Source organism: Acipenser ruthenus, chromosome 1 (genome assembly GCF_902713425.1).
Source record: "Acipenser ruthenus chromosome 1, fAciRut3.2 maternal haplotype, whole genome shotgun sequence".
Lineage (NCBI taxonomy): Eukaryota > Metazoa > Chordata > Actinopteri > Acipenseriformes > Acipenseridae > Acipenser > Acipenser ruthenus.
Genome location: NC_081189.1, coordinates 37,795,417 through 37,807,764, shown reverse-complemented (window position 1 = coordinate 37,807,764; position 12,348 = coordinate 37,795,417). Strand labels below are relative to the sequence as shown.

Here is a 12,348-nt window from a genome sequence, read left to right as displayed (position 1 = left end):
GTGCAGTGATTGCCTCTAAAGGTTGTGCAACAAAATATTAGGTTAGCGGTCCCATCATTTTTGTCCATGCCATTTTCATTTGTTTTATTATTTACAATATTATGTTGAATAAAAAATCAAAAATCTGATTTCTATTAAATATGGAATAAACAATGGTGGATGCCAATTACTTTTGTCAGTTTCAAGTCATTTCAGAGAAAATTGTGCATTCTTAGTTTTTTGTGGAGGGGTACCAACAAATTTGAGCACGTCTGTATATATATATATATATATATATATATATATATATATATATATATATAATAAACTTTATTTTGTATAGCGCCCTTAAAAGCAATCATCTCAGAGCACTTCACAATTAATAGTACAGCAATAAAATAAAAAGATTATACATAAAAAAAGAACAAGGAAATAAAACAATCATAAAAATCATAAAAACGCCTTTCTAAAAAAGTAAGTCTTTAAATTAGCTTTAAAAACACTCAAAGAAGCTGAGTCCCTGATCTCTAGTTCCATAATTTGGGGGCATAGCAACAGAAGGCCCTGTCGCCCATAGAGCGCAGGCGAGGAGGCAGGACACACAGCAGTCTGAGATCAGCAGAGCGGAGGTTGCGAGTAGGAGTGTAAAAAGATAACAGATCTGACAGATAAGTCGGAGCTAGCTCATGAAGAGCCTTATATGTCAGCATTAAAATTTTAAAATCAATTCTGAACCTGATAGGCAGCCAGTGCAAGGCCTCCAAGACAGGAGTGATGTGATCTCTTGAGTGGGACCGAGACAAAATTCTGGCTGCAGAGTTTTGGACACATTGTATTTTAGTGAGGATGCTATTAGACACCCCAGCAAGCAGGGTGTTACAGTAATCGATCCTGGAGAAAACAAAAGCATGAACCAGTTTTTCAGCTGCAGGTACAGAAAGCATGGGACACAGTCTGGCAATATTTCTAAGGTGAAAAAAAGAAACCTTGACAGTATTCAGCACATGCGATTCAAAAGTTAACCCAGGATCGAAAATCACACCCAAATTTTTCATCTTAAATCATATATATATATATATATATATACTGTATAAGTATGTATATATATGCAGCCTCTAATTTTATAAAACCTTTTCAAGGGCAAGCTATAATTTTTGTTACATTTCCAATAATCTCTTGCAGGAATAGCAATATGAAATAAATCAAATCATTTCTGTTTATTCCTTCCACATCAGAGCTGGCAATTACACCTCATGAAATTGAATGTGACACATTTCATGCTTTCTAGATGATTGAAACCCACATAATGGCATCTGTACAATACACTACCATTCCAATTTGCAACTGGATCATAAATATCCAATAAGATAACAAAGTGATTGTCTTATCCCTTTACTAAAAGTAATCTACAAAAAATACATACGACAATGTGATGGGGTACACTCTGCCCCTGTGTGCATTGTATGATTTTGTATTATTATTATTATTTAAATGTATTGTTTAGTTTATAAAAGCACAATGTTTTGTTATTGTTATTTTACAACATGGATGGGGTTAAAATTCCCCATCCATGCTAAACTTGTGTAGAATGTGACCGTCTCCAGATTGATTAATTTATTGCTAATTTGGAGACGGTCACATGTATAAAAACCCACAGCTGTGGTTGACCAGGTTGGGTGTTCAGAGGCAGAACGAGAGAGCGAGACAGTAACAACTAAATAAACATTCCTACCCGTGCTGGCTTTAAACAAGCACGCTACTTGTTTGATTTAGTGTTCGCTTTGTTTTGCGTTTTGTCTGTTTGTTTTGGCCAATGTGCCGTTTTGTTTTGTAAAGTGTTTCTGTTTTGTTATTTTTTTTTTATTTATCAATAAATCTTGCGCATCAGCGCTTTCATTACCACAGTCCTGAGTTACTTCTTCCTGTTCTGACGTCACCCCAAAGCCATCCTGTACACAAATAGTTATTAAGAATAGCTGTAATGTTTTAGTTTATGGATTTAGTTTATATAAAAATATAATAAACCAGACTTACACTGGACAACACATTAAAAACAAATAATTTCAGGAGCTGTTGGAATACCAATTTAATATTTTATTTGCATTTAATTTACAGCTTTAGCAGCAGTGACCACACTTGGCCAAGAATAATGCAGTGTTGTGGTCTTTTCATATACTTTGTTGATTTAATTTAAAAGCATGCTGTGGTAGGGTAGCATCACAGCCAAGGCTGGTTTTGGTAGGAAGGAGACCCACAGACAGAACTTGCAAGGTTTAACGTGCTCTTGCACACTTTAATACAAAAATAATAGACAATAAACAAAACAAATAGGCATAAGGGCCAAAACAAACAGTTTAACAAAAGAATATATGTTTGTACCGCAGGGTAGATTGAGCCACCCCTTTCACATAATAAATACAGCTACATAAAACTCCCCTACACACCAATGATAATTATTTAAGAAGAACATAAGAACATAAGAAAGTTTACAAACGAGAGGATGCCATTCGGCCCATCTTGCTCGTTTGGTTGTTAGTAGCTTATTGATCCCAGAATCTCATCAAGCAGCTTCTTGAAGGATCCCAGGGTGTCAGCTTCAACAACATTACTGGGGAGTTGGTTCCAGACCCTCACAATTCTCTGTGTAAAAGAGTGCCTCCTATTTTCTGTTCTGAATGCCCCTTTTATGTAATCTCCATTTGTGACCCCTGGTCCTTGTTTCTTTTTTCAGGTAAAAAAAGTCCCCTGGGTCGACATTGTCAATACCTTTTAGAATTTTGAATGCTTGAACGACATGTCTTTTAATTCCGGTCGCTCTTCTTTGCACTCTTTCTACAGCAGCAATATCCTTTTTGTAACGAGGTGACCAGAACTGAACACAATATTCTAGATGAGGTCTTACTAACGCATTGTAAAGTTTTAACATTACTTCCCTTGATTTAAATTCAACACTTTTCACAATATATCCCAGCATCTTGTTGGTCTTTTTTATAGCTTCCCCACATTGTCTAGATGAAGACATTTCTGAGTCAACATAAACTCCTAGGTATTTTTCATAGATTCCTTCTTCAATTTCAGTATCTCCCAAATAATATTTATAATGCACATTTTTATTGCCTGCGTGCAGTACCTTACACTTTTCTCTATTAAATGTCATTTGCCATGTGTCTGCCCAGTTCTGAATGCTGTCTAGATCATTTTGAATGACCTTTGCTGCTGCAACAGTGTTTGCCACTCCTCCTATTTTTGTGTCGTCTGCAAATTTAACAAGTTTGCTTACTATACCAGAATCTAAATCATTAATGTAGATTAGGAATAGCAGAGGACCTAATACTGATCCCTGTGGTACACCACTGGTTACCTCGCTCCATTTTGAGGTTTCTCCTCTAATCAGTACTTTCTGTTTTCTACATGTTAACCACTCCCTAATCCATGTGCATGCATTTCCTTGAATGCCTACTGCGTTCAGTTTGAGGATTAATCTTTTATGTGGGACTTTGTCAAAAGCTTTCTGGAAATCAAAATAAACCATGTCGTATGCTTTGCAATTATCCAATGTCGATGTTGCATCCTCAAAAAAATCACATATTATATACATACAGCACTGCAAAACACACCTTCACCACTAACACCGTTTAACTCTCAAAACAAATTCTAAATTAACACCAGTGATCACCCTTGTTATACACCTGTGGCTGGAACCTTAATTAATCATTAATCATTTATTCAATTTACGGCCACATGTTTTGACAGGGAGGAATTTAATCCTCTCCCTGCCAGCTCAATATTCCCCACACATGTGCCCCGGCAGGGCTTTTACCCTGCCACACAGGCCCATGAGGATTTCAAATTGAATCTGCTGCATAGATACAGAAAAGTCAAGGTAATACTAATAGTATATATCACTATGTGACTTATTTTATTTTACCGGACGACACTAGAATTATGCTTAGTTTAGGGTGACCATACGTCCCCATTTTCTGGGGACAGTCCCCGGAAGAGGTACTATGTCCCCAGCCAAATAATGTCCCTGGAACGGTCCCCGGTTCACGAAGCTCGTCCCCGAATAAACTTACTATTAATTTCTCGCATTGGTCTAATGTAATGTAAATGCGTTAGAGATAAATATCAATGTTTTTATCATTAAATTACATCCAACCGCTTTCTTGATTCATCACTGACATTCGTAGTAACCAATCAGGTTTTGAGTTTAGTTGACGATCCAACCTCCGTTTAAAAAAAAAAAAAAAAAAAAAAAAAGTTACCATGGGTTGATTGACAGAAATTCCTACCACTCAGCTTCTTTGTATAATCACTGACATTTTACGGTCTGTAGCCTATCGGTCTAGTTTGCTGAGCTGACCCGCTCTTGATTCAACTGCCAGTAAATCCAGCTTCAGTACACACTGGAGCGAGTGTGAAGTACTAGACTTAAGAGGACATTATTTAGTTTACTGAGTTTTTTAATAAATGCAAAGATCTAGCACAGCCACCTCTCTTCAAACAACCTGCTGCTTACTTTTTAAACACAGTTAGAATTTTAGACCCGAGTAGGCACGTTTTCATTCTTTTGACTCGGTACTAATAAAATTAATTCCTGGATGGGACAAACAACATGACAATGAACGTGCTGCGTATATGGCCTTCATTAAATAATGTCAGAAGCCTTTGAGTGTAACTGAGTTTTGGGATTATTTCTAATCAATTTCTGCATCTGTATAACTTGGCAAAGCTTTGCAGACACTTTCACCCAATTTAGTGGATGCAGAACGTGCAGTCTCAATGTATGGGCAAGTCTTCACAACACAGACAGAGAATGTTGGCATCAACTGCTGGAGGAAATTGCATGCTTTCCTTTAACAAATGACAGCACTCCGTTTTAGTAAGGAAGCAAGTACCACTATTTTTCGGCTTTTATAGTGCTCTGAAATATGATCAACTTAGGGTTATTTAATGTTTCAACAGGTCCGCGAAATGTCTGCGAATTCCTAATTTTATTCCAAAACCTACCCATGAAAAATATGTAAATTCACTGCGATTTAAGTACATCCCTACTTATACTCAATGGGGGCAGAGTACTGCGGAAGGGTAATTTCGCCTTGAGCCTCATAACCCCCTTGAAGTGTGGTGTTATCCCAGCACAACACATTCCCTAGCATGGGTTATTGAAGAAAGATCTACTGTACAGTACAGCAAAACAATGTATTTCATGAAAATATACAACCCCAGCTTAAATAACATTTTCCAGGTCTTAATGAGTTCATTATTAATGGGACTTAGAAAACCTGGTAGACTCAACACCTTGAAGACCGTATTTGTACACCCCTGATGTATATAAATTAATGCAGAGCCTGCAAGTTATACCAGAAGAAAATTAAACAAACCCCAAAATTTAAATCCTACAAAACCAAACCCAAACAGAAAACAAATATTAGATCTTCTGCACAAACTGCTGTATTTTCTTAGACCCCATTCAATTCATTTGTACAAAGGCAATACAATCTAAAGCTTTTTAAAAAATACATCATTCTGTGTTTGTGTTGAAATACAAAAAGTAAAGCTTTAATGCTGATAATGAGTGGATGTCTAGGACCATTACTGCAGTAGAAACTAATGAAAAGCAAAGCTTAGGCAGTTGTTACCTTTTCCTGATACTGTCTTCGCGAAGAGTCCAGTGACTGAATGAGTGCTGTGGCATGACCGACGAACATGGCGTAGCAGGTGGCTCCCACAATCATGCTCAACATGGTTATCCAGAGGTCGGACATACTGACAGGGGCACGAGCACCGTACCCAATGCAGAGCATGTGGCTCATGGCTTTGAAGAGTGCATATGAATACTGCTTTCCCCAGGAATCGTTCTGCAAGAGAAAAGGGGGGGAAATTAAAGTTGGCAAGATGTATGGCATTTTCATCCCCTGTGCCCAACTGTAATGGATCACTAATTTTCAAAAGGACATTCTGCCATATCTTTCATGCATGAGAGGAAAGCTTTACTAGTTAACATTCACAGCCTTAAAGACATTTCCTATGGAAACTTGATGGCTGTAAACATTAATGATCAGCAACTATTACTCCCATTTGCTTAACATTGCTTATTTTTTTTATTAAGCACAGCTGCATGGTTGAGAAGAAACTGACAGAAAAGGCTTGCGCAGATTTCAGTCAAACAGAAACTGTAGCAAAGACTAATAACAAGTGCACACAATGCATACATTTCTCAGAATAATGAATCTGCAATGTCTAATCTATGCTCACATCTGTTCATCATATTACAAAGAGTTACCTATAATACTGTTTGTTCTGACCACTCAGGCTAAGACTGTACAAATACAAAGTGACCCTTCTTTTTGCCATTGCCTATGGGAGGCAGGGAAAGTCTAGTCCATAATCTACACCAAAAAAAATATATAAATACATTTTTGTAGTCTATAGTAGTCTTTTAACTGTATTACAGTAATAACAAAAACCCGCAGGAGACATAACAAGTACTGCAGAAAATGGAGCTACATTTATACCTTATGTAGCACTGATATGTGCTATATGAAAAATATCAGTGCACTTGAAAGCAGCATACAAGATTCATTTCACTCTGCACTGTTTCTAAGCTGTATGACCAACTGCAAAATATCCATGTGACATACAATAGACAATATATCAAAGTATTAATGTGTGTCTTTCCTTTGACCATATTTAACCCATGTAACTGTGTGTTATGTTCCTGTTCTGATAGAATTCACTCATTGATTAAATTTAGCACATGTGCAACATCATTGCATCCCCCTTATAATGCCAAGCATGTACAAGAGATTGTGATTCTTGACACTAAAATCCATATTCAGGATAGAAGTAACATTTGTTATAAATTTATTGGCAGTTTATACTGTATATTATCCAATAAAGTGAATGGCAGTATATCCAAACATTTTAATAACTCAATTATGTAACAAGATTAATAAATGTGATTAATAACTTGACTTAATTCATATTGAAACATATTAATAACTTCAAATTAGTCACAAAAACGTATTAATCATAGGCATCAATCAGATTTTTAAATTCATGTTACACTATCAACTACAAAATTTAGAATGAAAACGTTTCTATTAAAAAAAAATAATAATAATTAAGCCCATAGCACAAATGTATTCAATACAACCCATAAGCAAAAACAGCATGTATTCATGAATACGGTAACTATTAATACAAAAAGTCCCCACATAAGTTTGTTTCAGTTATTCAGCATATCCATATTGAACATTGGTATTATAGGTACCTAATTAGATTTCATTTTTTATAAACTGAAATTCATAAAGCAAATTATTATTATTATTATTATTATTATTATTATTATTATTATGATTATTATTATTATTAATAATAACTGTAACAGTTATCTGCTGTATTATTGAATTGTAATTTGTCACACTTGTACTTGCTTGAACCAAAGTCATTGTATTTATCTTGCTCTTAATTGTATTATTACTTGTACTGTAACACTTGAAATGTATTTGCTTACGATTGTAAGTCGCCCTGGATAAGGGCGTCTGCTAAGAAATAAATAATAATAATAATAATAATAATAATCTAATGTTTCACATACGACTGAAAAAAAATAATATAGAAATTATAAGGATGTAGGCACCACGCATCCTTATAATTTCTATATCACCACTTTATTTCTACCTAATGCTAACCTTAATGCTAGCATTCAAACTTATTCTGAATTAGTTGAGAGACACATTGACAATAAACTGTATATATACAGTGGCTCTCAAAAGTATTCACCCCCCTTGGACTTTTCCACATTTTATTGTGTTACAACATGGAATCAAAATTGATTTAATTAGGAGTTTTTGCCACTGATCAACACAAAAAAGTCCATAATGTCAAAGTGAAAAATAAAATCTACAAATTGTTCTAAATTAATTACAAATACAAAACAGAAAATAATTGATTGCATAAGTATTCACCCCCTTGAGTCAATATTTGGTAGAGGCACCTTTGGCAGCAATTACAGCCATGAGTCTTTTTGGGTAAGTCTCTACCAGCTTTGCACATCTGGATCCTGCAATTTGTGCCCATTCTTCTTTCCAAAATTGCTCAAGCTCCGTCAAACAGCAATTTCCACATATTCTCAATTGGATTGAGGTCCGGGCTTTGACTGGGCCACTCCAGGACATTGACCTTTTTGTTTTTAAGACACTCCAGTGTGGCTTTGGCTGTATGTTTGGGGTCATTGTCCTGCTGGAAGATGAATCTTCTCCCAAGTCCCAGGTCTCTTGCAGACTTCAGCAGGTTTTCCTCCAGGATTTCTCTGTACTTTGCTGCATCCATTTTGCCCTCTATCTTCACAAGCTTTCCAGGCCCTGACGCAGAGAAGCATCCCCATAGCATGATGCTGCCACCACCATGCTTCACGGTAGGGATGGTGTTCTCAGGATGATGTGCGGTGTTAGGCTTGCGCCAAACATAGCACTTAGCGTTGAGGCCAAAAAGCTCTATTTTGGTCTCATCAGACCATAGAATCTTCTTCCATTTAGTCTCAGAGTCTCCCACATGCCTTTTGGCAAACTCTAGCCGAGATTTGATGTGAGTTTTTTTCAACAATGGCTTTCTTTTTGCCACTCTCCCATAAAGGCCAGTTTTGTGAATCATCCGGGTTATTGCTGCCGTATGCACAGTGTCTCCCAGCTCAGCCATGGAAGACTGTAACTCCTTTAGAGTTGCCATAGGCCTCTTGGTGGCCTCCCTGACTAGTGCCCTTCTCGCCCGGATACTCAGTTTTTGAGGACAGCCTGTTCTAGACAGATTCACAGTTGTGCCATATTCTCTCAATTTCTTAATAATGGACTTTACTGTGCTCCGGGGGATATTCAATGCCTTGGAAATGTTATTATATCCTACCCCTGATTGGTGCTTTTGAAGAACCTTATTCCGGATTTGCTTTGAATGTTGTAGTTTTTGTTAGGAAATGTACTAACCAACTGTGGGACCTCCCAGAGACAGGTGTATTTAACCTGAAATCATGTGAAACACCTTAATTGCACACAGGTGGACTCCATTCAACTAATTATGTGACTTCTAAAGACAATTGGTAGTACCAGAGCTTATTTAGGTGTGTCATAGCAAAGGGGGTAAATACTTATGCAATCAATTATTTTCTGTTTTATATTTGTAATTAATTTAGAACAATTTGTAGATTTTATTTTTCACTTTGACATTATGGACTTTTTTTGTGTTGATCAGTGGCAAAAACTCCTAATTAAATCCATTTTGATTCCATGTTGTAACACAATAAAATGTGGAAAAGTCCAAGGGGAGTGAATACTTTTGAGAGCCACTGTGTGTGTGTGTGTGTGTATATATATATATATATATATATATATATATATATATATATATATGCACTGAGTGTACAGAACATTAGGATTTTTAAGCCTTGACACAATTGAGACATGGATTGTGTATGTGTGCCATTCAGAGGGTAAATGGGCAAGACAAAAGATTTAAGTGCCTTTGAACAGTGGAGTGTATTCTGAATGGAAATGTCTTGATTGGGATTCAATAGTAAACATGATATTATTATTAGTTTATTTAGCAGATGCCTTTATCCAAGACAACTTACAGAGACTAGGGTGTGTGAACTATGCATCAGCTGCAGAGTCACTTACAACTACGTCTCACCCCAAAGACGGAGCACAAGGAGGTTAAGTGACTTGCTCAGGGTCACACAATGAGTCAGTGGCTGAGGTGGGATTTGAACCGGGGACCTCCTGGTTACAAGCCCTTTTCTTTAACCACTGGACCACACTGCCTCCTTGTGGTAATATTCAATAAAGTGGTAATATTCCATTTGATTCCACAAACTGCTTTTGAATCATTTGAGTTTAGTCAGTATATAGAGGGGAACAGGAGCACTGGTAACATTTCAGTAGGCATGAGATTTATGTCCAGGCTCAGGACCATGTGAATTGCTTTTAATGAAGCATGCACACTACAACTGGATGACGCTCATCCTATTTAAAAAGGCCATTATCAGAGAGACACAGATTGGATAAGGGGCACATGCCACAATCGATAGGCTTCTTTAACTTAAGCAGCTGTTCCTCGCTGAGTCAAAGCGTCAGGACAGTATATGCTACACTTGATAAAACCATGCCTTTGAGAAATCCCAGCCCATGTGGCATAGCTTACAGAAACAAACATTACAGAACCGTGACCTTAAGGAGAAACTTTGAATTCTCTTTAATTCTCGTTTAAGTACTGTAATATACAGTATGTGCAGATTTTATATGTATATATACATTAGCCCTTCACATCAAAACAAATACTATTTTGCCCCTCAAATTTGAAAATGTAATTTTAAGGGGAAGCTAGCAAATGAAACAAAATAGGTTAGCATGCTTTACAGAGCCCTGAAATTTGTGAGCAAAAATGTGACAGCAGTGACATAAATGACCCCTAATTCAGAATACAATGCTTAGAGTACTAATTTAGAATACCCCACATGTATTAGCGTGACATTTGTTTAATCTAATTAGAATATGTCCAATTACTATCTCAATGGCTGCTAATTGCACTGTATAATACACAAAACAACACCATTTTGAGGTGTACATGGGTTTGCATTATGCCTAGAGCTTCTGTTTCTATTTTTTTTTTTTTTCAGTGCTTATTTTTATCTATTGCCGATTTTTATGAAAATCTTCTTTTTCGGGGATTTAACTTTTTATATACTGTATGAAATTATTGTTTTCGGTTACTTCCAAAATGCTTGGGTGTTTTCTTCTGTCAAAATATGTATAGTAACTTGACAGTACTTGCACACTTAAGCTGTACCTTCTTTCCTTCCACAATGAAATCCTTATGGTCCATTCTTCTGGGGGTTTTATGTGTAGGCCTTTTTTTACATTTCGCTACAATTTGCAATTCTGTTTTAAATCCTCCATTTCTTAACTGTAATACAGCTTTGAATCCTGAGAACAACCCTCCATTCCTAATTGTCATTTTGTTGTAAATCTTGAAAGCGGAGTCTCCAATAGAAATGTATGAATTTGCTGCCACTCATTAGTTGGGGTGGGTTCAAAGTATTCAGAACGAATCAATGATAGATACAAGTCAGAAAGGAGAGACATTGCCCAGCTGCACTGGGAAAGGAATACTCTTTTTTTGTAGTAGGATTTTTTTTTTTTATGGGAAAGGGGAAAAGTCAATGTGAACTGAGTAACATTTTCCAGTGTTTATTGGCTATACATCGATTTTGGCTCAAGAGAACTAGTAATGCCTGAATTATACATTACAATGAATGTATTGAAAATATATATTTTTAAAATAAAACACAACAATACAGTAATGACGGGAAAGTGTTATCTGTCAATCTATGTATTATTTTTTTTCTGGGACTGATAAGGTATACTGCAGATATATATTTTAACTTGCACCTGTCTAAGTAAAATGGCACCTGCAAACAGAAAAACGTGCCTTACGCATCATTCACAGAAACATCAATACAGGGAGTGGATAGGAAGTGCATTCTCAAAGGATTTACCAATAATTGAACTCCAGTATCCAGGGAGACATTACCATATGCTTCATATAACCCAGACAACACCAGATATTAACAAGGATTGCTGTAAATAATGAAGTGCTGTATAACTCTTTCAAATACAATTCTACATTTTGGCAGATTAGCTAATATGTATTACTCGTTGGGGTGAATACAGTGCAAAGCTAAACTGAGATGGTAACTAAATCCATCATAGTTTTACAGAAGTTATTAATACTATTCTGATTCAGGTAGCTGCTGGTGAATATGTTTGTACATGTCGTTCTCATAGTTACCATTAACATGGGATTACAGTGATGCAAAGACAATGTTCCCCTGTGAGGGGACTGTTTGCACTTTACTGTGAGTTCTTTTTGTCTCATTTCTGAGAACGACTGGTCTCCTCAAACAACCAGCTTTGAAATCATGCTGCATCTGCAATACACTCATTCTTCAGCAACACATCAACAGCCTTGCTGCACACTGATTAGGGGTCCTGGAGGCACTTCGTAATTGAAATGCATGTCCATGTGCTACTGAAATTACTTCTATGAAAACAATAAAATAAATAAGGAGCCCTGCAAATTCAATTAAGTGTGAACACAAGTGTCTTAAACAAGAACGATACCAATTCTGACCTTTGCTTTTGCTAAAGAAAATATGAGTCATATTTCATCCAATGGCCCTGTTCCGTAGAGTCCCCAGTATTCATTTATTTGCTTTGAAAGTATATCATGAAAACAGAAAACTAATTATTAATATAAGGTTTCCATTCTGTGTTACACTCTGGGTCGCAACACCATGTGTACAGCATAAAGATG

At 36.4% G+C, this 12,348-nt stretch overlaps 1 protein-coding gene across 1 annotated transcript in view; it reads right to left on the bottom strand.

The window, feature by feature from the left end:
• Window positions 1-12,348, bottom strand: part of LOC117420698 (potassium/sodium hyperpolarization-activated cyclic nucleotide-gated channel 1-like) — a 78,189-nt gene that overhangs the window by 34,341 nt on the left and 31,500 nt on the right. The window contains exon 4 of the mRNA XM_059024774.1: window positions 5,622-5,840. Coding sequence (XP_058880757.1) covers window positions 5,622-5,840 — 219 coding nt within the window. The remainder of the gene's footprint in view (window positions 1-5,621; window positions 5,841-12,348) is intronic.